Below are 22,268 nucleotides of genomic sequence, written 5' to 3' on the forward strand. Positions count from 1 at the left end.
AAGAAAATAGAGAAAAACTGTTTTTTCTTAAGTCAGGATTACCTAATTTTCAGAAAATAAACTCTCAAACAATAAAATTACACAATTAGGACTGCAAAAGAGATGAACACCACTTGTAACTTATGGTCACAAAGTATGCCTATTTCAGTGATTATCATCTGAAACATGATGATGAAATATTATTGATACAGATGAGTGACGTGAAAGCCGAAGTGTGCTCCCAGCCACGCTTTAAAGCCTGGTGCTGTGAGAACTTGCTCCTTGAAAGCTGCTGTCCATGCCACTACTCCCACATCCAACCACTTGACTGGAACTGCTGATGAGACAGCACTTCTCCTCATTGAAAGGGGAGTATTTGAGCACACTGAAATATAAGATGAAACTCTCCTTAAGGTTATGACTGCCTTTCTGATTGTTCGGACAGAACGTGCTCTGGGGAACTACATTATTTTGAGGTACCTCTGAGCAAGAGAACTGGGTGGGACCAACCGGCTCTAAAATAATTGGAGAAATGGCAGACTCTTGACTAAAATATGTTAATCCCCTATTCAATCTGAGAGTGGAATGTCCTGCACTTAATGAAATAAAAGTGTTTAATCTAGATCTCTTACCAGTTTAATCCTTCATTCACAGCCAACCCTTCCCGAGGTTTAAAGAGAGGAATAATTGAAAGAATAGTCACAAGGGCATGGGAAGAAGGCCTGCTGCCCCCCCCCCCCAAGTGCATACTTGACACCCACGTGCCAGACCCAGAATAAACCCTCCCAGAGCCATATTTGTCTTAGCCTTTGCACCTTGGCACCTAGCAATCACGCTGTGGGGATCATATTCTTCTGAATAAGAAAACTAAGTAGCAGATAGACTTTCACCAGGTTCTGTACACCTCTTCTGCATTCCCGTGGGGGAGAAGCATACAAACAGGGGCTGTGCGGTGGCACAGTTTGAATGACTGCTCTTTTCGTTTCTCATTCACTAGCTCCACTTTAAAACGAGGTTGAGCAGAGTGACCAAAACTGTTTTTCCCTGGTGGGAAGAATCTCCACCGAGAATTCAGAGAACAGGTATTTACTGAGTGCTTACAGCGTGTCAGGATTTTCCATAGTTATAGTGAAACAAAACACGTCCATCTCAGAGAGGTTTTCAGCGTAAGTATTCCAAAAAGGTTTGGGGGTGACAGGATGGTAATGGCTCACGAGGAAGAAAAATCATAGCATTGTTTTAGGCCTTGGAAGGTTAAAGATGCCAATTAGACACACAAATGGTGAGAAGCAGGAGGCAGAGAAGAAAGTCTGGAATGCAGAGGTCTGGCCTGGAGGAAAAGCACTGGGAGGCATCAGCATCGAGGTAATATTTAAAGCCATGGCGCTGCCCCACATTTCCTAGGAGAGTAGAGATGAAGGCCATGGTTAAGGGCAGAGAGCCATGAGGCCCTTCGACATTTCCAAGACTGACGGAGGAGAAAAATTCAAGGAAATAACCACAGAAGCGACCAATGAGGTGAGCAGAAAACCGCATTGGTCTGGTGTTGTGGAAGCCCAGGAAAAATGTAAGCAGAGAGTGCTCACTAGTAATGCTACTGTAAAGTCGCATAAAATACAGAGAGAGAACTGGCCACTAGTTTTGGCAAAAACAAGAAACTGTTCATTCTATAATTCAGTGCAAATTTCCCAATGAATTCTATTATCACCACAACTTCAAAGAATAACAGAAATTCCCTGGGAGTGTATATAAAAGAATTATTTCGAAGGGAAATATTTTGCGGTTATGGATTTAAAAATAAACAAAAAGCATTCATTTTAAATTTTTAATGAAATTTTTTATTCTGTTTAAGTACAGATGTCTCCATTTCCCCCTAACACTCCCCTCTGCCCCACCCATCCCCACCTTCATTATAAAATTTTTATTCTATTGCATTGTCATTTAAAATTACAATAATTTAAGCAAGTCAATGTCAGAAGAGATCCAGGGTGATCATCTGCAGTATTTAGTGACATATTAATGGCAGTGTGAAAATTTCAATTAATTAAAAAATTAGGTTTCATATAAGTAATAATTCAGCTAAGCTTTGTCTCTGTATAGAAACTTCCATGTGGCTTACACAATTCCATTTTCTCCGACTGGGAGCTGTGTGGGATCCAGTCCCACTTTCTTCATTGACACGGCCATGTCAAACAAATAGTCATAACACTCACACCTGCGAAAGAAAAAGCAAAACAAACTGTCTTCAGAGAAACAGGGTCCCCAATCTTAATAGTCACACTGCTCCTCTCCGCCAACTTTAACCCTGCTCCTAGCCGGCTTAGGAATTTTTCTCAACTGTAAGCTAAATGTTTCTTATTTTGCCTCCAACATGATTAAAGCATGGAAAGAAATAATATTGAATCATGGAACCATAATATACTTCTCAGGATCTAAAAAGGAGTTTAAAATATACCATTTATATAAATTTAAATTTTTCACTCTGCCATTTGGCCTTTGGCATTTCACTTTGCCATTTGAAATAAATGTAGCAAATCATTATATAACATGGATTCGCTTTATTCTCCCTTCCAATCTTAACCTCCGAGAACAAGATCTGCCTCTCCTCCTTCGTACTGCAGTGCACAGCACTGTGCCAAATCACAGCTCGTCCAATAAATATTTCATTAAAAAACCTTTCTTTTTATCCTCACTCAGGACTTTTTTTCAATGGTCAAAAAAGAGAGAGAAACAATGACTGGTTGCCTTCTTGCAGGTGCCCTGACCAGGAATTCGACCTGCAACCTGGGTATGTGCCCTGACCGGGAATCCAACCTGCCACCACTTGGTTTACAGGACAACACTCCAGTCAACTGAGCCACACTGGCCACGGCTAAATGAATACACAGTGCAAGTCAAATATCTAGAAACAATAATAATAAACTATTTCAATTTGACCAATAGCACATTTTTAAAAAATCACACTTCAGTTAACTCCTAAGACATATTTTGCTTTCTTTCACATTTAGAGTATGGTGACTTGTCCCAAATGTTTTTGATTTACACTCACATAGTTTTAGCCTTCTCCCAAGTCTCTCCCCAGACGTAAACCCCATGACGCCTGACCAGTACTGCACAGGAGTCTGGGTATTCATTCATCGCACGGGCCATTCGTTCTTTGAGGTCTTTCTCCTCGGGTGTATTCTCAACAATGGGTACTACCAACATATCATCATATCTACAAGATAAAACAAGCCATTTTTTCCATTACAACAGAAGCCCTCATATGTGAAATTTGTAAATTTTTTCAGGCAACCAGTCAGACAGCCTCTTTGTATCTGGAAAGCCGCTCTGCATAATGAACGAGATGTGGCGTGTTATTCTGTGTATCTGCCCAGACGCCTGTGTACCTGTATCACAGAGACCTTGGGACTTCCGCAGGCATCATTCTGACCCTGAGACTGAGTAGCAGAAATGTGTGCAGGATACCAAAACCCAACAGAAATGATCAAGATCGTACAAGTATTTCCTTGAAGCAGAGACAATCAAAATATTTTTAATAGGAGATGGGAAATGATAGATTTCAGAATCAGAACTGAGGCATTAACAATTAAACTACTTATGAAGTAGAAACTTTTAAATGATGAAGGACATATGTAACTCTGAAGGACCCCAGAGTAGCTCAGATGAGTAAATGCAGATGTGATTTGTGTCACTGGGGTAACGAGGAACTTCTAGAGACGACTATGAAAGACATGATAGTATTTCAGAGCATTCTTAAACGTGGGGCATCAGAACTTCTTTTGCTTCCGCCTTGTTTCAGTGAATACATGTGGTAAAATCAGAATGTGTCTTTTTATTCATGTAATAGCATTTAAGCAAATAACTTAGTTACTATAAAGTTTAAATCTGTCCCTAAGGTCATTTACAACTGCTTAAAACTAAGACAAGTTTTCCTTTTGACACGAATTTCTCTTGCCTTGGTGATATAAATCAGCTTTTTCACACTCTCTGTAATAACTAACCTTAACCTAAAAGTTGCGCTAAATCAGTATCAGAAATTACTACTTTACAGCAGGTACAGACTAAGTAGCTGTCATGTGTAACTGGGCCAACCATTATTATTAACAGCACTGAGTTGCTCATTATTTCACTTAAGTAAAGTAGAGGTAATTATAAAATATTCTTAAATATGGGAGGAAGGAATTGCTACTCCCAAATCTTTCCTAATATTAGCCAGGAGAATGACAAAGTTATATTTTCCTTTAGCATATACTGAATAGTCAGACAAATTTCAGGGGCAAAATAATTCCACAGCAAAAAAAAAAAAAAAAGACCTGAAAAGTAATTCAACCCAAGCCACCCACTTTACACTAATCCTTATATTTAAATGATAGACAGAGCCAATATGGTCCTTGACCATCAAACAGTGTTTTTTTTTCACTCTACCATGTTGCTTCCAAAAAAAGAGCACAGTTACATGTAAATATGGTAACTTCTGCTGATAGGAATTAGGTTATTTCAAACATTGTTCTCCAAAGGGGACCTAAAAAAATAGAATAGAGACTATCAGAACCTTCTTTTCTTACTTCATCCAGCCTTCATTGCTCCTTCTTTTGAAAACTGGGCTCTTAGAATTCCTCACAAACTCTGGTAAAGTATGACTCCCTCCTGAGCTGAAAGAAAGGCTCTGTGACTGGTTTCCCAGCCAGGCTCAAACAGAATCACAAAGGATGTCTCAGAAAAGTCTGTATTCTTTAAATCATGAAACACTCACAAGAATATACTCAATGTATATGTTACAATACATAAGAAATGGCATCTTTTCAAAAATTCATGCCTTCCCCCCCCCCAAAATTCCAAAGCTTTTTATTGTGCCCTGTTCCTCTCCCCACTGTTGGCTATGTTCTTCTATTTTTATTCCTTCGGGAAAGCAATCAAATGCTGATGAAACTGATATCACACATAATGGCTTTCCTTCAAGACCCAGATATGGAAAAGGCAACTAGACTTTCTTTAGTATGTACACTTTCATAATATAAATATTTAACTTTTGTAAATAGGTATTTCACAGTGTTGAGGAATGCTTTAGGCCACACAATAAATATTAACTAAAATCAAATCACATCGGTTTCTCAGCACACTGGTTTGAACATGTACCTTCTATCACAGGCAGCAGCAACGAGGTCCTGCTGTCAGAACGCTTTAGAAAACCTGGCACCCGCTTCCTCTAAACAAGGCCCTTTAGGAAAATTATGAAGGCTGAAGACTCCGGAGCAAGGATGCCAATACATGCAAATGAAATGCTCAGCTTACATCCCAGCACTAAGGGCATGTTTCGTCCCGTCACTATATTCTAGACTGATGAGTAATTACTACACTATTGTGGGCTGGTGGATTTATTTGGTTTTATCGAGACCCCTGTTGTATACTATCTATGCCACTTTCCACAGTGAAAAATTGTAAGACATAAGAAGACGTACTTAAGTGAAATAATAATAAAACTTTTATAAATATGAACATATTCTAGAAACACTAAATCCAATCAGAATGAAGTGAAGACTTCAGTCAGGGCTGAAACCTCCTGCAGACAAAGTAAAGACCTTGCTCTTTGGGTGCATCAACGCAGGGACATAATCTTACCATCTTTATGGGCGTCTCCGCCAAGGTTTTGTCATTTTGCTCTGATAAACATGTCATTACTCGCGTTGCTAATAATTTACCAAGGCAGTGGCAAGAGTAGGGGAGGGGGAGGGGAAGCATCTGATTTGTTTCTCTGGGCACAGATTTGGAGTATAATATTCAGTGAGGTATTATTTAACGTGGATTCTACAACAACTCATTAAATGCATTAAAAAAAAATCAGCAGCCTGTTTATCTAAAGAAGAAAGAATACTTTTCAAATTATTCAAGCAAAAGTAGAAAAAAAATACCTATAATACCCTCCTGAGGTACACTTCTTTATTCCTTTTATCATCTCTTGATGTGTGATTTTAAACTCCCGTCCCGGAAAAAGAAGGGTGGCCATCACAGCAGCTTTCGAGTGCGTGTGGATCACTGCGCCTGCTCCTGGGGAGGCAGAAGGAGTCAGGGGCTCAGAGCTTATTACACCTTTCAAAGAAAAATATACACACACACAAACATGTGTGCGTGCACACACACACACATACATGGTTATGGACTTGTTTTTCTTGGCATGGAATAAGGTGGCAGTAGGTAGAAAGGTAGGAGGGAGGGAGGAAGAGAGAAATACACATCACCCAGTATCGGATCAATTCATAATACTTTACATGTGCTCGTGAAGTATCTCTGAGACGGCCCAAAGTACAGCTCTAATAATCATGGACATCACAGTCATAACAATGCTGCCACGTACTCAGGGACTCCTCTGTGCCAGGCGCTGGGCAAACCTCGTTTTACGTGTTATCTCTTTGCATCCTCACAACCACTGCAGAGGTCACCTTTTCCATAATGGTCAATGGAGGCTCAAAGAGGTTAAAAAAACCTTGCCCATGGTTCACAGACATAGTAACAGAACTTGAATTTGAACCCAGGTCAGTCTGACCCTTAATCATCAAGTTAGGCTTTCAAGTACAGGACATATCTTGGTAGCATAAGGGACAATAGAGATTATAAGGTATCGATGCAATGAATTTACCTAGAATAGGATTTGAATGTTATAAAATTCAGTAATGGCTATTTATGAAATTGGAAGTTTACTGAGTTTTATGCGGGGAAAGGTCGCTCACGCTATTAGAATCTTCTCCTGAAGTTCTATCCTTTCCATGATAGCTGACAACGTTCAGGAACAGAACACAGCATGACCACTTACTCAGTACTGACTTCATCCGGTGACCATGTCGGAGTGAAGTTCTAATGACTCCCCAGCTATGGCTGAGCCAGCACCTCAGTTACAATTTTCTATTTTAACATTGTTTTCTAGGTCTGACCTTTCCAGGCTGGTTTTCTACCGTGATTTTGGGGAATTCAAATAAAATTCCTATTTTTATCACACAGTAAATTTTTCAAACAGACAGGACTACTCCCACCAAGGTGAGGAAAAGGCCGGTTCTCCCTCACTGTAATTTGATTTACTTCTACTACAAGTTCCCGGAGGTGCAACTCGAAACCGAGTGGGAATCTGACTGTACTCATAGTTCTCGACCAGTCTGACAGTCCAGCAAGAGTCCCACTGATCTAGGCTGCAATTCCGGCCCGGTACTTGCTGGCTGTTTATCTTGGAAGAATCTTCCCATCACCTCGGGCCTCCCGGGAGTAAAATGGAGTAACCACGGACCTTCTGCAGAGGCTGCTGTGAGGAGGGAAGGGGTGAACATAGGAAAAGTTCTCGCACATAGTAGGCACCCAAGAAATGTTAACCGTAACCATCATTAATTACCACTGCTCAGGGGAGCCTGCTCTACAAACATCCTTCGTGTCGAACCCATGAGCAGCCTACCTCGCATGGTGTAAGCATTCATGAAAAGAGGTGTACACTGGCTCTTTCTTAGACTCCTGTGTGGCGGAGGTCCGCGTAGGTCCTGTTCATTGATGTCACAAACAAACAGGTCTTCAGGCTACGGACCGAGGGCAAAAAAAGCAAAGCTTTATACTGTGTCATTAGAAATGTCCCCTTTCTTATAGCATAAAGGTTGGCTAACGTAGGTTTACAGTTGTGAGCACACAAAAGAGTTTATCGTATTATTGTTTATTATTGTATTATAGTTGTATCACTACTGTAAACCCACTTTTGCCCACCCCAATATACAGTCTGCACTCACATGCAGAGTGATAATATATGTACCCTTATTCAACTCATATTTTAAATATTCATATAATTATAGTCTATCTCTCCAAGTTTTTTTACCCATTTTGCGAACAAAAAATATTTTATACTAATGAAAATATTCCAGAGAGCTAAAAAAAAATCTTCCTTTAGAATCTGAAGAAAAAGTTGATATGGAATATTGAACATGTGTGCCGTGATGGCTGTCGCTTCATCGTTGTAGGTTCACAGGCACATTTCAGAGAGACTAGATAAAGAAGCCGTTAGTCTAAGATGGGTGTTTTAATGTCATAATATCAGAGGAAAATATAGAGAGTAAAATCTTCTTAATCCCCTGAGATACTTAGCTGCCACTCAGAAATGTTAATCTCAACAAGGTGCATTACTCCTGAAGTTCTAAGTACTTATGGAGAGTCCCAGGTATTTCCTGGTAATGCATGTGTGTTTCTGACTTGGCACCTGTATCTGCTGGGGTTTATCACACATGTTTAATTAATAAAGCATTATGCCATAAATAGAAGTTAAGTACTCTGTGGCCATTTTAATGGGATATTACTGTAGCATCAATACGAATGAGTCTTCTCAAAATTTTGAAGTTTTATAATATTAAGTTGGAATAGCTTTGCTATTACCAAAGAGGAATCGAGTCTGGTTCATCTGAGACCATCAGTCTGATTCCCTACTGGCCTGATCAAGGTGGTGTTCTGATGCTGCAAGTTAGAATCCCTTTTTATTCCATGACTTAAGATTGTACTATTAACTCCTGCCCTCTAGAGGCTGCATGGGAGTTCAAAACACACTGGTTGCATGGAGGACACTCACTAGCTTATAAAAACATTTCAGTTACTCAACTAATGTTTGTTAGTAAGTTAGTTAAACTCTCATAATATGACCATCCTTCGAAACAAACTTTTTTAAAAAATTAATTCCATTTCACAAAACAATCGTCAAGCGGAGAAGAAAAGACGTGTGAATTTAGGAAGAATGCCTTCACCATACCTCAATCCGCTCCTTTTGCACTCCTGAAGGAGCAATGTAGATTTCATCGCTGGTAACACAAAATACAGAAATTGGTATTTATTGAACTCTAATATTCTGCTTTTGCACAAAGAAAAACGCATCCTCGCAGTCCAATCATTAATGTTTCCCATAAGTCAAGTCACACAAAGAACAGCCTGATTTAATTAATGGTATAGGCTGTACAGAAAGGAATACCTGAGTGCCTTTGTAACGCTGGTGACACAGGAAAATGGTGGTAGTTACTCTAGTCTTCTACGTTTTTATATCTATTTCTTTATTTCTTTTTATGGGACAAAATCATTGGTAACCAGGCTTTCATCTGGTTAGGAGAAATAAAATCTGAAAACGCAGGTCTCCAGCATGAATCTTTAAGCATGAATAAGCAGAGTTTGTCACAGTCCATGTGGAACACAGTTAATCTAAAATCCAATGAAGAGAAAACATGCGCACTAGGAGTACATATCTGTCTTGCAAGTAATCAGGTTTAATTTTATTCTTTCAAATGTTCTTATTATAAAAGATGAAGTTCAGAGACCTCTGCTGGACAGTTTATTAAAATTACAGCAGTAACAGCTACTTTGGGGGAACAGTATGCTTTCTCTTTGAAAAACACATCTACCTTATGAAAATATTTGACGAGAAGGCAAAAACAGTTATAAAAGTTAAAATACGAAAGACACGGCTACATCCGGAGGTCTGTCTGTTACAGAATGTTGTGTTATGCCCTACCATTTACCACAAGGTGCTCCCAAATTTGATTTGCAAACTGATTTCAAAATCTTCTCTGAATTCTCCACCCCCCCCAACGAGGATCCTCTGGCTCATTTACCAGTTTCCGTTGCTACCAGAGGGTACAGAGCTGCCACACGCGTGCAAACGGAGGAAATGCCAGCACATGCACGCTGGGGCTTCTGCCACTGAGGCATGGACACAGGGATATGTAGTAAATATTAACTGTTCCACACCGGAAATGAGGACAGCCTGCATGGAGTCAAGATCGTCAAACCTGGGGTCACTAGTAAAGCCACCAACCCGGAACTGATGAAAATGAAAGGAAATGAAGCAAGTTCTTTAACGGTCCACTGGTAAATTTAGGTCTAGAAAACAAATGCTTGACCTGACAATGGCAGTGGGAACCAAAGCACGTAAGTGACACTCAAACATTTTTTTCCACAAAGTAGCTAGTGCTTTAAAGCTTTGTTGCGTAAGAAAGCCGTAGAGTGGCATTCTTCTAGAACCAGTGGTAATGGACAGGGAAGAAACTCTAGAATGATGTGTGCAGGACTCTAATCATCTCCAGTGGTAAGTGGACTTGCAGGTCTTCTCATGTGAGAGAAATTTATGCAGTCCTGGGAACAGGCCCAAATAAAGTACAAAACAGTCTGCTTGTAAATAAAATCCAGCTACAAAGTGGGGAAATCCAGGATAATTATTCTGCATGTTCAAGTGATTTGGTACGTCAGCTCTGTTTTTATTATTGCCTTTGTAAAATGGAAATGAGTTCAGACTTTGATCAACGTTGGATAATTAAAAGGTTAGGTAAACAGGTTTCAGAAAAGATATATTTACACCTTCAAAGGAGGTGTTGTCTGGACAAAAGTAACACAGATGACAGAGCTTTTATTTTAGCAGGAAAACACGCCAAAGACCAAAAGTGAAGTATTTACTTGGTGCTGTAAGCCACAAACAAAAACCACTTTAAATTTCAAGGTATTATGTTTTAGAATTTATTCCTCTATACTCCCTGCTCTTTCACAAGCAGTCAGTGTGCAAACAAAACACAGGAGTTGGTAATACATCTATTTTACTGTCTAGTCATTTAAATCTTACTAAGCCTTAATTATCTTGTCTATTCTATTCCTTGGCACTCTAATGGCATGCAACAGGATTAGCCTCTCTGGCCATGGAAACAGGAAGTGCTAAATGTGAATGGCAGGGACGTGACTGGAACACAACGGCTGCTGCGCACCCCAGGATTGCCTCCATCACTGTCATGTTCTTGGTCCGTCTGCCATTTCCTCCCTCTTACCTAACTCTTACATGTGTCTTAAGCTGCCTTTCATATACATCTTTTGGCATCACGCATCAGCAGCATAAGCTGGAATAGTATCAGCCAAACCTTGGAATCAGTAAATAACTGTATATTCCCAAAGAGCTTATTGTCAGTATTATTCTGGAAACATAATATATTGAGTTTGTATGTCATTCCAAATGTATTTGTCCTTAAGCATTAAAGATAGCCAAGCTTTTGCTAATAATAAGGATAACATTGCTGATATAGTAGTTGATGTGGGCCTATGAAGTCATTTAAATCTTAGGGGAAAAAAACTCGACATGTTAGCACAAATTACCTATCTTACTATGCAAGGCACAAATTTAACAAGATTCCAAACACAGTGCCATAAAATTGTGGCTGTTTCCATTTGTGACCTCCAGGAGGAGCTCCTCGCCCATTAAGAATCTAAGGCAAAAGCCTTTCACACAGGATGCACCTTTCCTATAAAAGCCATTTCATTTTAAAAGGTATGAGTGAGTGTTTCAGGGCGACCGCACGATTTCAGTATATGGGTCAGTAAAATTCTTCTAGAAGAAACATAGTCTTTTATGTCATTTTGTCATTATGTCATTTTCCCTCTTGAGATTTGCAATGACCCCTTACCTGCATTGTTTTTAACTTTGCTTTTTTTTTTTTTTTCAAAAAAAGAGGACAGTTTAAAATGGTTATTTTAATTCAGTGTGTTAGAAAGCTCTGTCTTGTGCATACAAAAACTATTTCTGAATATTGCTGGGACTCAACTCCTGAATGGATAAGATAACGACCAATGTTATTTTATCCATTGTAAGGCTTTGATGGAAACAGGTCATCTTAAAAGTTCTGGCACAATAATCTGAAAGCCTGCGCAGTGCTGACTTGGCACGTCAGCACTGGCTGACGCTAAGAAAAGAGGCATGGACGGACAAACGTACAGTGCACCCGAAACGTGACCTCTTCAGAAGGAGTACCTCCCTTCACACACTGCTGGGACGGCTGCTGACTCAGGCCCCTCCTGTCCTTTCCTACAGTTCCAACACCACTATTTCGGAGGTGCTGGGTCAGCTGAAGCAGATGAAATCACAACAGCGCCATCTTGTGGTACGCCATAAAACCCCTTTTGTTCAGAACGTCCTGATGATCACATTTTACATTCCATTCCTTGTACACAATGCGGCCTCCTTGGGGGTATTACTCTATATACCCAATGTTACAGAAATATTGTAGCAATCCAATTTGTTAAAGAAAATGAATTAGGATAAAGAAATAAATCAAGCTGCTCAGTTTAACATTCAGCCTCCAGACAATAATATTCCTAATCATTCCAGGAGGGAAAATCACTTGAGAGAATGAGATTCTGCCACCTCTCTTTTCATTGTCAGTAAGTTACTGGTTTCTTCATTCTCTTGGAGGAAAGATATCGAGCACATCTAACGAAATGTTACATACTGTTCATTTCTTCTCTTTCTAGTTCAGTACCTCTTGCTTTGTCCTCTGAGCAACAGGGACCAGCAGGAGCTATGTCCATTAACAAATGGTACCTGTGCTTTAGAACTTTTATTGCCTTTCTTTTGATTCAATAAAATGTAATTTAAAAAAATTCAATGGCTAGTAATCTGTAATTAAGTGACCTTAAAATAAGTTTCTGAACCTTTGAAACAAGTCCTGTCTATCTAGAAGGGACCCTTTACAACTCCGGACATAGGAACAAAATGGCAGCCTGTTATTTAACTTTGCTACTCCAAAGACTGAGGGCCAAATTATTCTGATTAGAGACTGTGTTCTCAAATCCTCAGGTATTTATTATATTTGCGACTTAGACATACATACATACATACCTGTTCCACTCAGTTACACAAATATTTATTCCCTCATGTAAAAATGAAATACCTTCAGGATCACACAAAACTGCGCATCAGTTTTCTTTGGACATAATGCATGTTGGGCTCTGCATGGTCTATTCTACAAAGAATTCCCAGAAATGAAATCAGCCAGACCCTGGCTGGTGTGGCTCAATGGATTGAGCGCAGGCCAGATTCCCCATGAGGGCCACGTGATAGGCAACCATACATTGATGTTTCTCTCCCACTCTTTCCCCTTCCCTTCCCCTCTCTCTAAAAGTAAATAAAATTAAAAAAAAAAAAGAAATCAGCCAGAAACTTACCCATGCTTCAAGCTAATGCCTCCTCCAGTCCCAGTGACCCAGCCCAAATGGTAAAACTGTTTGCAAAGCTCTGGGATCAGGTATCTTGGATGTTCCTTGTCCTTAAAAAAGGAGACAATTATTTTAAAACCAGACATTGTTTTGTCAAGTGACTATTCTAGCTGAAATTTCTATGAAGAAGCCAATTTAAGAAAGTTTAAGGAAATCTATCACAGAGAAGATACTGTGAGGGAGAAACCTATCATAAAACATACTTTGTTTTTAATGTTTACAAAGTGGATCCACTGTATTATGTGGCAAGCTGGAATTTTCCAGTATGGGGTCTACAGTCCATTACTATGAAACAGGTTATAAGACCAGTATATGGCACAAATGCCTATGTCTATTGAGATGGCTGAAATAAAGTAAAATCTAGTGTTGAAGGAGCGTGCTTGTCATCTAGTAAAGTTCTAGTACACAAAACATTTAATTGACGCACCATATATATGATACACTATAATAGCTATTTGTTCATATTCTGTTGGCTCAATTTTTTAATTCTAAAAATGCCTTGTCTTTTTACCATAATGATTGTTTTTATTTTCTCTTATTACAAAAGCAGTATGTATTTATTATGAAATATAAAGTCAAGGAAATAACAAAAAGCACTCACTTGGAAACAATCACAATTAATATACTCCTTGGACCTATTTCTGTAAAAACAGGTTGTACAGGAATACATGCATATATGTCGAGATAAACACTGAGTCTGTTGATTTATTTTATTGAGGCGTAATCGACATATAACATTTTAGTTGCAGCTGTATAAACATTTTTATTTGACAATTCTATATTATATATTATGAAATGATCAGCATAATAAGTCTAGTTAAAATACGAGCCTTATTTTTATATGTCTAATAATTATTTCTTTAGGAAAAAAAAGTTTTTCCCTCTTTTTCAAAGTTAAAATGAATGAAAACAAAAATAAAGAAATAAAATGAACTCCATTTTTGGCAGCATGATATACAACCCTAACTTTGAAAACAACTAAAATGCTGAATGAATTGTTTTTAAAAATATTTCAAAATAAATTGCTGAGCTGGCAAGAAAGTAGATCTCATAGGGACCATAAAAGAAATGAGAGTAAATCGACCTGGAAGGAAAGCCAGCTCCAAAGCCATCCTTTCCCTTGAAGATTTTTGCAAAACTCTGGTGACCTTGAGCTTCAACTCTGACAGCTGTGCAAGCTACTAAAAACACAGACAAAACCCAGGGCACGCTCCAAGTGTGGCATCTAACAGAAAATCCCTACATATGCTAGATACCCCAAGGGGATATACGCTCCAGCTAAAACAGACTCACAGTGAAGAACAGAATGGCAAGGGAGCTTGCCTATATAAATCTTGGCACGGGGTAAAAGAGAAAAAAACATCTTTGGGTTCAAACAAATTATTATTAAACAGGCTGAAGTTCCAGCTACTTAACTGGATTTCTGAAATCTCGGTGTTTCCCCAAATTGACTGTTAATATCTGACATATATTCTTTATTTAAGGTATTATGAATGATAATTTGAGGGAGTAGATTCAAAATATAAAATTAAGAACATGGGCACATTGAAAATTTTTAAGTTCTGACTCAACGCGGGGCTTAGGAGTTAATGGACATAAAGTTAAATCCCTATTACGTAATTTTTTGCTTACATGACTTTGACTTTCAGTTTACTGATCCATCAAATGAGAACATTATGAGGATTAAAATGAGAGAAAGTGAATATAAAGCGACCATCGTGATGTGTGACCCAATGTTAGTTTCCTTCCCATTTTAATGAGTTAAAAGTTCTTGAATTAAAATTGATAGTATAGCTATGTTGGGCTTTTAAAAAAATATATCTGTCTTAACAAAATCTAGCCAACTTATCCATTCCCTGTATAATGTGCTATTTCCTTTTTTAGGAATATAATGATTTTTTAATTATATAGCAAAGTACAGCTAATGAGAAGACTCCTGCCATTTTCCAGTCCTTGGAACCAGCAATTTGCCCCATAAGTTGTAAACGTTATAGAAAACGGTCTGTGATTAAGGACCTCCCTCTGCCTTTTTGTCTTTTCCAGTACCGAGGTGCTACAGCAGTTAGCCAGCTTCATTCTGCAGGAATAACCACGGTGAGGCAGCTGTTGTTCATAAAGGTTCATTCACCAGTCCAAACCCACAAAGTTTCTATTTCTTTTTTTTTAAGATTTCATTTATTTATTTTTAGAGAGAGAGGAAGGGAAGGAAGGAAGAGAGGGACAGAAACATCAATGTGTAGATGCCTCTCTGAGGGGAGATGGGGGGATTTGGGGGAATGGGTGAAAATGTGAAGGGATTGAAAGAACAGTCATGGGGATGTAAAGTACAGCACAGGAAAGGGAGCAGCCAAAGAATTTATATGCATGACCATGGACATGAACAATGAATGGTGTGGGGATTGCCCAAGGCAATGGGGGGCTGCTGGGGGGAAGCAAAGGGGGGAAAGGGGGAGGCAAAGGGGGCGGGGAATTGGGACAATTGTAATAGCATCATCCACAAAATGTAATTTAAAAAAAATAAAATAAACATGTGTCAAAGATATTATTTAATTATTCAACTAACAAGGGAACCAGAAGTACATTCTAACGGGTACCAAGGAGAATTCAAAACAAACACTAGCCCATGTAAGTAACCAGGAATTCTAGATTTACAAATAAAGCAAAAACAGGACAATATCCACCATGCAGCAATAAGCTGAACGTCCGGGATACAAACTGCATCTCCATGAACAATAATCGTCTGCATCACTGTCAGTATTCAACAATTCACAGCGTTGTAAAGTAGCTCAAAGAGAGCCCCAAGACAGTGAGTGATCTTTTCCACTCACTTCCGTTTTTCACCATTTGTCCTGACACTGGCCTCAGGGAGGGACTGGACACAGACGCGGCAAAGTTGTCAGCGCTGTTTTTGTCCCTTCCCGCACGTCTGCCCCATTCTTCTCTGTGTGCGTGTTGGTTTTTCTTCGCAACTTCACCTGCACTCAAAGCCCCTCGCCACACTTAAAAATTCTTCTTCACGTTAATCAAGCACTAACTAAAACTCAGAAGACCGTAAGGCAAGCCAGAGCCCTCTGGATATCAGTTTCCTTATAATAATGATCTCAATGATTCTCAGACTTCTCATTGTCAAGATCGGTAGTTTGTGTTGTTTTCAAATTTGAGAGACTGACATAAGATTGCTAAGTTGCAGCATTAACTGTATTTAACAATCACTATCACCTTCTTCAAAAAGAATAAAGTGCATTTTAAACATAAAAAAGTAGGAAGGATAATCTCACAATAAAAAGATAATCCTTTAAATCGAACACAATTAATTTTGTGAAATTCACTTTTTCACTAATTTTTCTTATTTTGCCACAGTGAGTAAAAATTCTTTCCAACTGATATTTAGGGGGAGGATTGAGGTTACCTTCTCCTATTTGGTCCCCTTGCCTACAATTTCTCCTTCTTCTCCAGCTTGCCCTTTCACTCTACTATTAATACTGAAACAATGAACTACTTTGATTATTAAGCCCCATTCCCCACATCACCTAATGCCTAAATACCACCTTCTTAATCTATGTCTTTCTCCTTTCTTTCCCTCATGTAACTTTTCAAATACTTTCTTTCACTTTTTTACGTAAGTCTCCCAGTTCCACTCAACCTCAATGTGAAAGTCGGCCACCATGATGGCTCTTAATGATCTCCTGGCATTCACACCATGCATGGTCCACAGTTCCTCTCCATACTGGCCTGGGGTTGGTCCGTATGACCAACAGACTGCTGCAGAAGTGACAGTACGTCACTTTCGGGATTGGGATTAGGCTGCAGAGCGACAGATTGCAACTGGATGCCCTCTCTCTCAGATCACTCGGTGTGGGGAAGGCCAACTGCTCAAGACACTGAGAGGCCTGTGCAGAAGGCCACGTGGCGGGGAGTGGAAGCCTGCGACAGACCAAAACTCAGCGAGGAGCGGAGGCCTGCCAACAACTCCACGAGAGGGCTTGGCTCACTCCAGCTGCGGTCTAGACTTGAGAGCAACTGCAGCTCCAGCCAACAGCTGGGCTGACAACTCCTGACAGACCCTGAGCCAGAACCTCAAGCTAAAGTCTCCTGGATTCCTCCTTCTCAGAAACTGAGACAACTAATGCTTGTGTTTTAAGGTTAAGTTTTGGGATACTTGTTATGCAGCCACAGATAACTAAGACATTTTCTTGCCAGCCAAGAATACGTTCTTTCTCTTTGCACCGTTATTGCTCATGCTGGACCTCCAATAATCCCAACTCTAGTTGTCAGACTCCTGCTTGTCAGCTTTCACCAGGCCCCTTACCCACTTCATCCACGATCCCTTCTCACACTGCACCAAAAAGTGATCACTCCTCCCTTGGACTCTGTACCACAGCATCTGCTCTACAGACCTTTCTTCTGGCATTAATTACAAAGCCCCCTCATCCATTCATTCATTCATTCAACAACTTTTATTGAAGCCCCCCCCCCTGCAAAATGAATCCTTACCCTTGAGGAACTCGAAATTTAGTAAAGAAGTTAACAGTTACAAGGCAACAAAGCAACATACAATACGTGATAATCCAGGGCATTACAGGAACAGAAGCTATGGGTGGGAGGGAGCAGGAGTTAGGAAAAGCTTCCCAGGAGGGATGGTTGTGCTACGTATTAATGAAGGAAAGTGGGGATATACTGGGTAGATGAACAGGAGAAAGGGTGTTTCTGTCAGAGAGAACACTCCGCAGTAGGAACCGGTTATAAATCAGGTTCTGTGGGATGGAGGGGAAAGGAAGGCAGAGTAGGATCGATCACACCATGCACAGCAGGTGGGACTTTATTTCACAGGTAGTTGAAAACCACTGAGCAGTTTTAGACAGAGGACATGATCAGATCTTGGTTCTGAAACACTGCTACAGTGACAGTGGAGAGAAGAGGATGACAGGTGGTGACCAAGAAAGCAAAAGACTAGACCAGTAAGGAGGCTGTGGAAAGTTCTGAAAGGAAATTGCAAGGGAGTGATGGTGGAGATGGACTTGGCAGGTATTTTAGAAGTTGAAATGAAAGGCAGAACTCTGGATGAGAGAACTGAAGAAATGCAAGGTTTCAAGGACCTGTAAGTTTTGGGTTAGCTGAGTAGCTCAAGTCGACAGTGATGCCATTCACTGGGATGGGAATCAGAAATATTTCTTGAGTACTTACGGGCAAAGTGTGTCTGGGAAATCAGCTAAGAACAAGACAAAGTACCTGCTCTAAAGGAATTTCCAGGGCAGGGGCTAGTTTTTATAAACAGAAGACCAAATTAATAAACAAATTGCAATATATAAAATGCAATAAGGAAACAAACAAGGGACTTAGAGAAAAATAGCAAAGATCAACTCTGATTAAGGAAGGCTTCTCTGAGTAGGAAACATTTAAGGCTTAACAAACATGGAAAAACCAGTGTCCAGTGTATGACGGATGAGTGTGTGTGCACAGGCAAGACTCTGAGCTGGGGACAGGCAAGCACTCCAGGCAAAGGAAACAGCAGATGTAAAGAACCAAGAGTGAAAAAGTGTTTGAGGAGTTTAAAGAACAGAAAGATGATTAGTTGGCTAGAGGGATGAAGTGTTGAAAGTGGTGGACTATGAGTTCGTAGAGCCAGATCACCCAAGAGCTTGAAGGCTATGCTGACGAGAACAGTCCTGCCAGAAAAAGAATTGAATCACGGCGAGAAAGACAAGCAGAGGGAGAGAAAGAACTTCAGGCGAGAGGGGATGGAGATCCGGAGCACACGTGGAAGAAGTGGCCTTCCATTTTGCAAAATGAGAAGGTGATGGGCTCCTGTTTAAGCAGATCTGCAGGTTTTGTGGTAGGAAGTTCGCATCTCATGACTTCTGTTTTCTTAAGTGGAAACAAAGTCACCAGCTGAGTGAGAATGTGGGGACAGGGTATGAGAGCCTTGAAAAGAGACCAACTAGTCATTTCTAGGAGCAGGACAGCAAAGTAGTAGGGAAGTATAGGAGGGGTGTTGGATAGTACAAAGTGCCAATTTGAGGTTAAAATCTTGACTATGAGGTGAGGCCTGTGAGCACAGTTGTGTGATTTTTCTCTGGCAATGTTCAGTCCCATACAGCATGGATAACAGCGTGCACCTTGGGATGGAGTTTCGCTAGGCCAACTGTATTTGTAACTAAGGTCAACCATGACCTTAAGCAACAACTGTTTCAACAAATTGGTTATAAAAAACTGCATTGAAATGGATTAAGAAACTAATAAAATTTAGAGGCAGAGAATTCTAAGGACTCTTTAAGTAGTGTTGCTACAAAGGGCTCAATGCAGAAGTAGAAGGGAAAACTGGTTAATAGAGCTTTTCACATGTGAGGAGGTAAAATTAGGGAGAGAGATTAAGAGTATCAGAGAGCAATAACCTTAATAATAGGTCAGTTTAGTGGATACAGAAGCTAGAATTAGAAAAACAGGGAAAAATGTGCCTCCGAAAAGAGGAAGAGTAAAGATGCAAGTAAATACAGGGTGGGGCTCAAGTAGGTTTACAGTTTTTCTTATGGAAAAATACAATAATAATAAAAGAATAAACTGTTTTGCATATAACTGTAAATCTACTTTTGCCCCACTCTATATGTAATAATACAACTGATATTGAGAGTAGCTACCATTGTTTTGGTTCACGGGCTAGTGCTCAATCCACTGAGCCACACCAGCCAGGGTCAAGAATAGCTAGCTACCATTTTTTGAGTGCTTATTTTGTGCCAGGCACTACCCTACAGGCTCTATATGGACTTTACTTAATCCTTATAATAACCATATTATTCCAAGAAAGATTAATTTGTCCAAGGCCACCCAGGTAGAGAAGATTTGAACCTAGGCAGTCCGATTCTAGATGCCTAGTCCTTAACCTTTCCGTGATAATGTGGGAAGAGGAAGAAACTGAAGTTGACAAGTTCACACCTAATAGCTTCCATAGTAGCAGCTTTGTAGCAATTCTGGAGGCAAGGTCGGCTGCAAAACAGGGTTGGGGTAGATGGTGAGGTTCTGAGATAGATACTTAGGGGACTGTTCAAGGGAGCTGCCCAGACGACTGAGGCGCTCAGAGGCTGGCAGCAGCTCATAATGCGGTAGACACTGAAGGGGGTTTATAACAGGCCTCCCCAAGATGTGCCACTTCGGCATGTGAATTATTTTCAGTGGAAGGCAATCAAGACCCTGTAGACTCAGGAGAAACTGTTACTTCTCCCTTAGAGAACTGAAATTTGGAGCCTTGGCCATTAGAGTTATTACTAGAAATAACTTTATAACTTTTCATGACCTATCTATGCTATCTATAAGGCAGGGCAAACTTCTAATTACTTGACGCCTGCTCTTCTTATCATTCTATGAATGACCTTCCCTCCCCTCTGAAGCACCAAGGCATCATCCTGCAGCTCAGAAAGTCACATACAAGGTCTGCGCAAAAGGTTTCCAGCCATGTAGTACGAAAAATAGGGACATTGATTGAAGATACAAAATATAAGAAACACTGTACATAGGACAATGACACCTTTGTCCCCTTCAAAGTAGGCACCTTGGGACCTCACACGGTTCTCCCCATTGTCATCAGCTGCCCAATCATATTTTCCTGAATCTCATCCATGATTTAAAACCTCTTCCTTTTCCAAGGAGATTTTAGTTTTTGGAAAAGAAGTTGCAGGCTTTAGGGAGCTGAGTCACCTGGGTGATTTGATGTTTCACCAAAAACTGCTGTACCAGACAAGATGCAGGAGCTAGCATGTTGTCATTATGAAGCTGCCAATCACCAGTTAGTTGCCCATACCTACGGCCTTCTGAATCATCTGCACAATAGCCGTGGAGGAATATTCAAGTTTAATGCAAAATTTGATACAGATGCATTGCTCTACTGGCTCAGTCATTTTGTATGTGATGGCCACACAGTATACATGCTCACTCAGGGTATCTAAGGCCCCCCCACTGATTAGTACAGTGAAGTCATCATTCATGCATAAGCATTCCAGTCCACTGTCTTTGGCTGCCAGCCTACATCATGTCACACAAACATTCTCATATTAGCAATGGCTGGACTTTTTCCAGACAGGCCTTGTATGCCTTGTTTTACCTTTCTGTCTCTGAACCTCTCAGGTATATGGAATTTCCTTATTTACTATGTTATTAAATTCAGTTCTTTTCTTATTAATCTGTCTCATGTTGATTTGATTATGGAACCAGTCAAAAGAACCTAGAAGGGAGAGGAAAACTTCATCCTCCTCCACAAGTATTTCACAATAAAACCTCAGGCTGGTTATTATTTTTTAATTGGGATCTTCAGCCTTAATAAAGACAAGTGGGAGATGAATAAGGGGGCTAATTTTATCCCTGCCTCATAAGCAAGGCTTCTCACATTGTAATGAAACTGTCTAGTATTCCTCTAGACCCTAGGCCATACATCATCACTGTATCAATGAGAACGTAGGCGCTCAATAAAATTGTTGGTGTGCGCAAGTAAATGAAAAGCATAGCAGCCCTAGGGTGGATGTTCCTTTGACCTCAGTTTAAGAATCCCTTCTATGATCATACCATAATCAATCTAAACTGAGGGTGGAAAACTGCTGAGGGAAAGTGCTGGCTACTAAGGCCAGCTCTGATCAAGGCAAACCAGACCAGAGTCCATCCCCCACCCCAGCGTGTGCTTTCAGCGTGCTCCGCAAACTTCAGGCTGGTAGCTAGTGCGCAAAGGTAAGCTTGAGAGCTCGGTGTTTGTTCCATTTCCACTCCAGCGCTGCACGTTCTGTCCAGCGCTTGATTGGTCTGTCTTCCTAGTAAGTTCCTTTAAAACACACAATTAAGGCCTCGAATGCTCCCCTCCGTGGTCCCTCCCATTTTCAACGTTTGCTGCCCACCTCCCACCCTAGGACAGCCCAGTCCCGGGAAGTGACTGCTGCAGGTTGTGACCTCAGGTCGCTTTGCGGAGTCAAGTTGCGCGGGAGTCGCGTTAGGGCCTCCCGGAAGCCCCCTCCAAGCCCCACCGGGGCCTAGCCTCCTAGGAATAAAGGGCACCCGCGGCTCCGCCCCTACCTGCAGGCGGCATTGCCGAGAGCAACACTCTCCCTCCGGAGTGGGACAGCCAGACATAGCCCGGACTAGGGACACCTGCTACTCCCGTTAGTCGCAGGGCTTTGCTCCGGGCGATCCACGTGGACTAACGCTGCGAGGCCTTAAATTAGTCAGGCGGTGCTGTGGACATCCCAGGGACTGGGCGTACAAGACGGTGGGCGGGCCTACGG

The 22,268-nt window shown here is 40.6% G+C and overlaps 1 protein-coding gene across 1 annotated transcript; it reads right to left on the minus strand.

The window, feature by feature from the left end:
- Window positions 1-1,863: 1,863 nt before the first annotated feature.
- APIP (APAF1 interacting protein) lies at window positions 1,864-22,257 on the minus strand. The gene is made up of 7 exons (XM_037128265.2): window positions 22,060-22,257; window positions 12,961-13,061; window positions 8,744-8,792; window positions 7,418-7,535; window positions 5,892-6,027; window positions 3,029-3,196; window positions 1,864-2,194 (listed from the first exon to the last, which is right to left on the minus strand). The coding sequence occupies exons 1-7, from the start codon at window positions 22,114-22,116 to the stop codon at window positions 2,095-2,097; spliced, it is 729 nt and encodes a 242-aa protein (XP_036984160.2). The 5' UTR covers window positions 22,117-22,257; the 3' UTR covers window positions 1,864-2,094.
- Window positions 22,258-22,268: the final 11 nt, after the last annotated feature.

This window comes from Artibeus jamaicensis, unplaced genomic scaffold (assembly GCF_021234435.1).
Source record: "Artibeus jamaicensis isolate MK-2021 breed Jamaican fruit bat unplaced genomic scaffold, CSHL_Jam_final contig_797, whole genome shotgun sequence".
Classification (NCBI taxonomy): domain Eukaryota; kingdom Metazoa; phylum Chordata; class Mammalia; order Chiroptera; family Phyllostomidae; genus Artibeus; species Artibeus jamaicensis.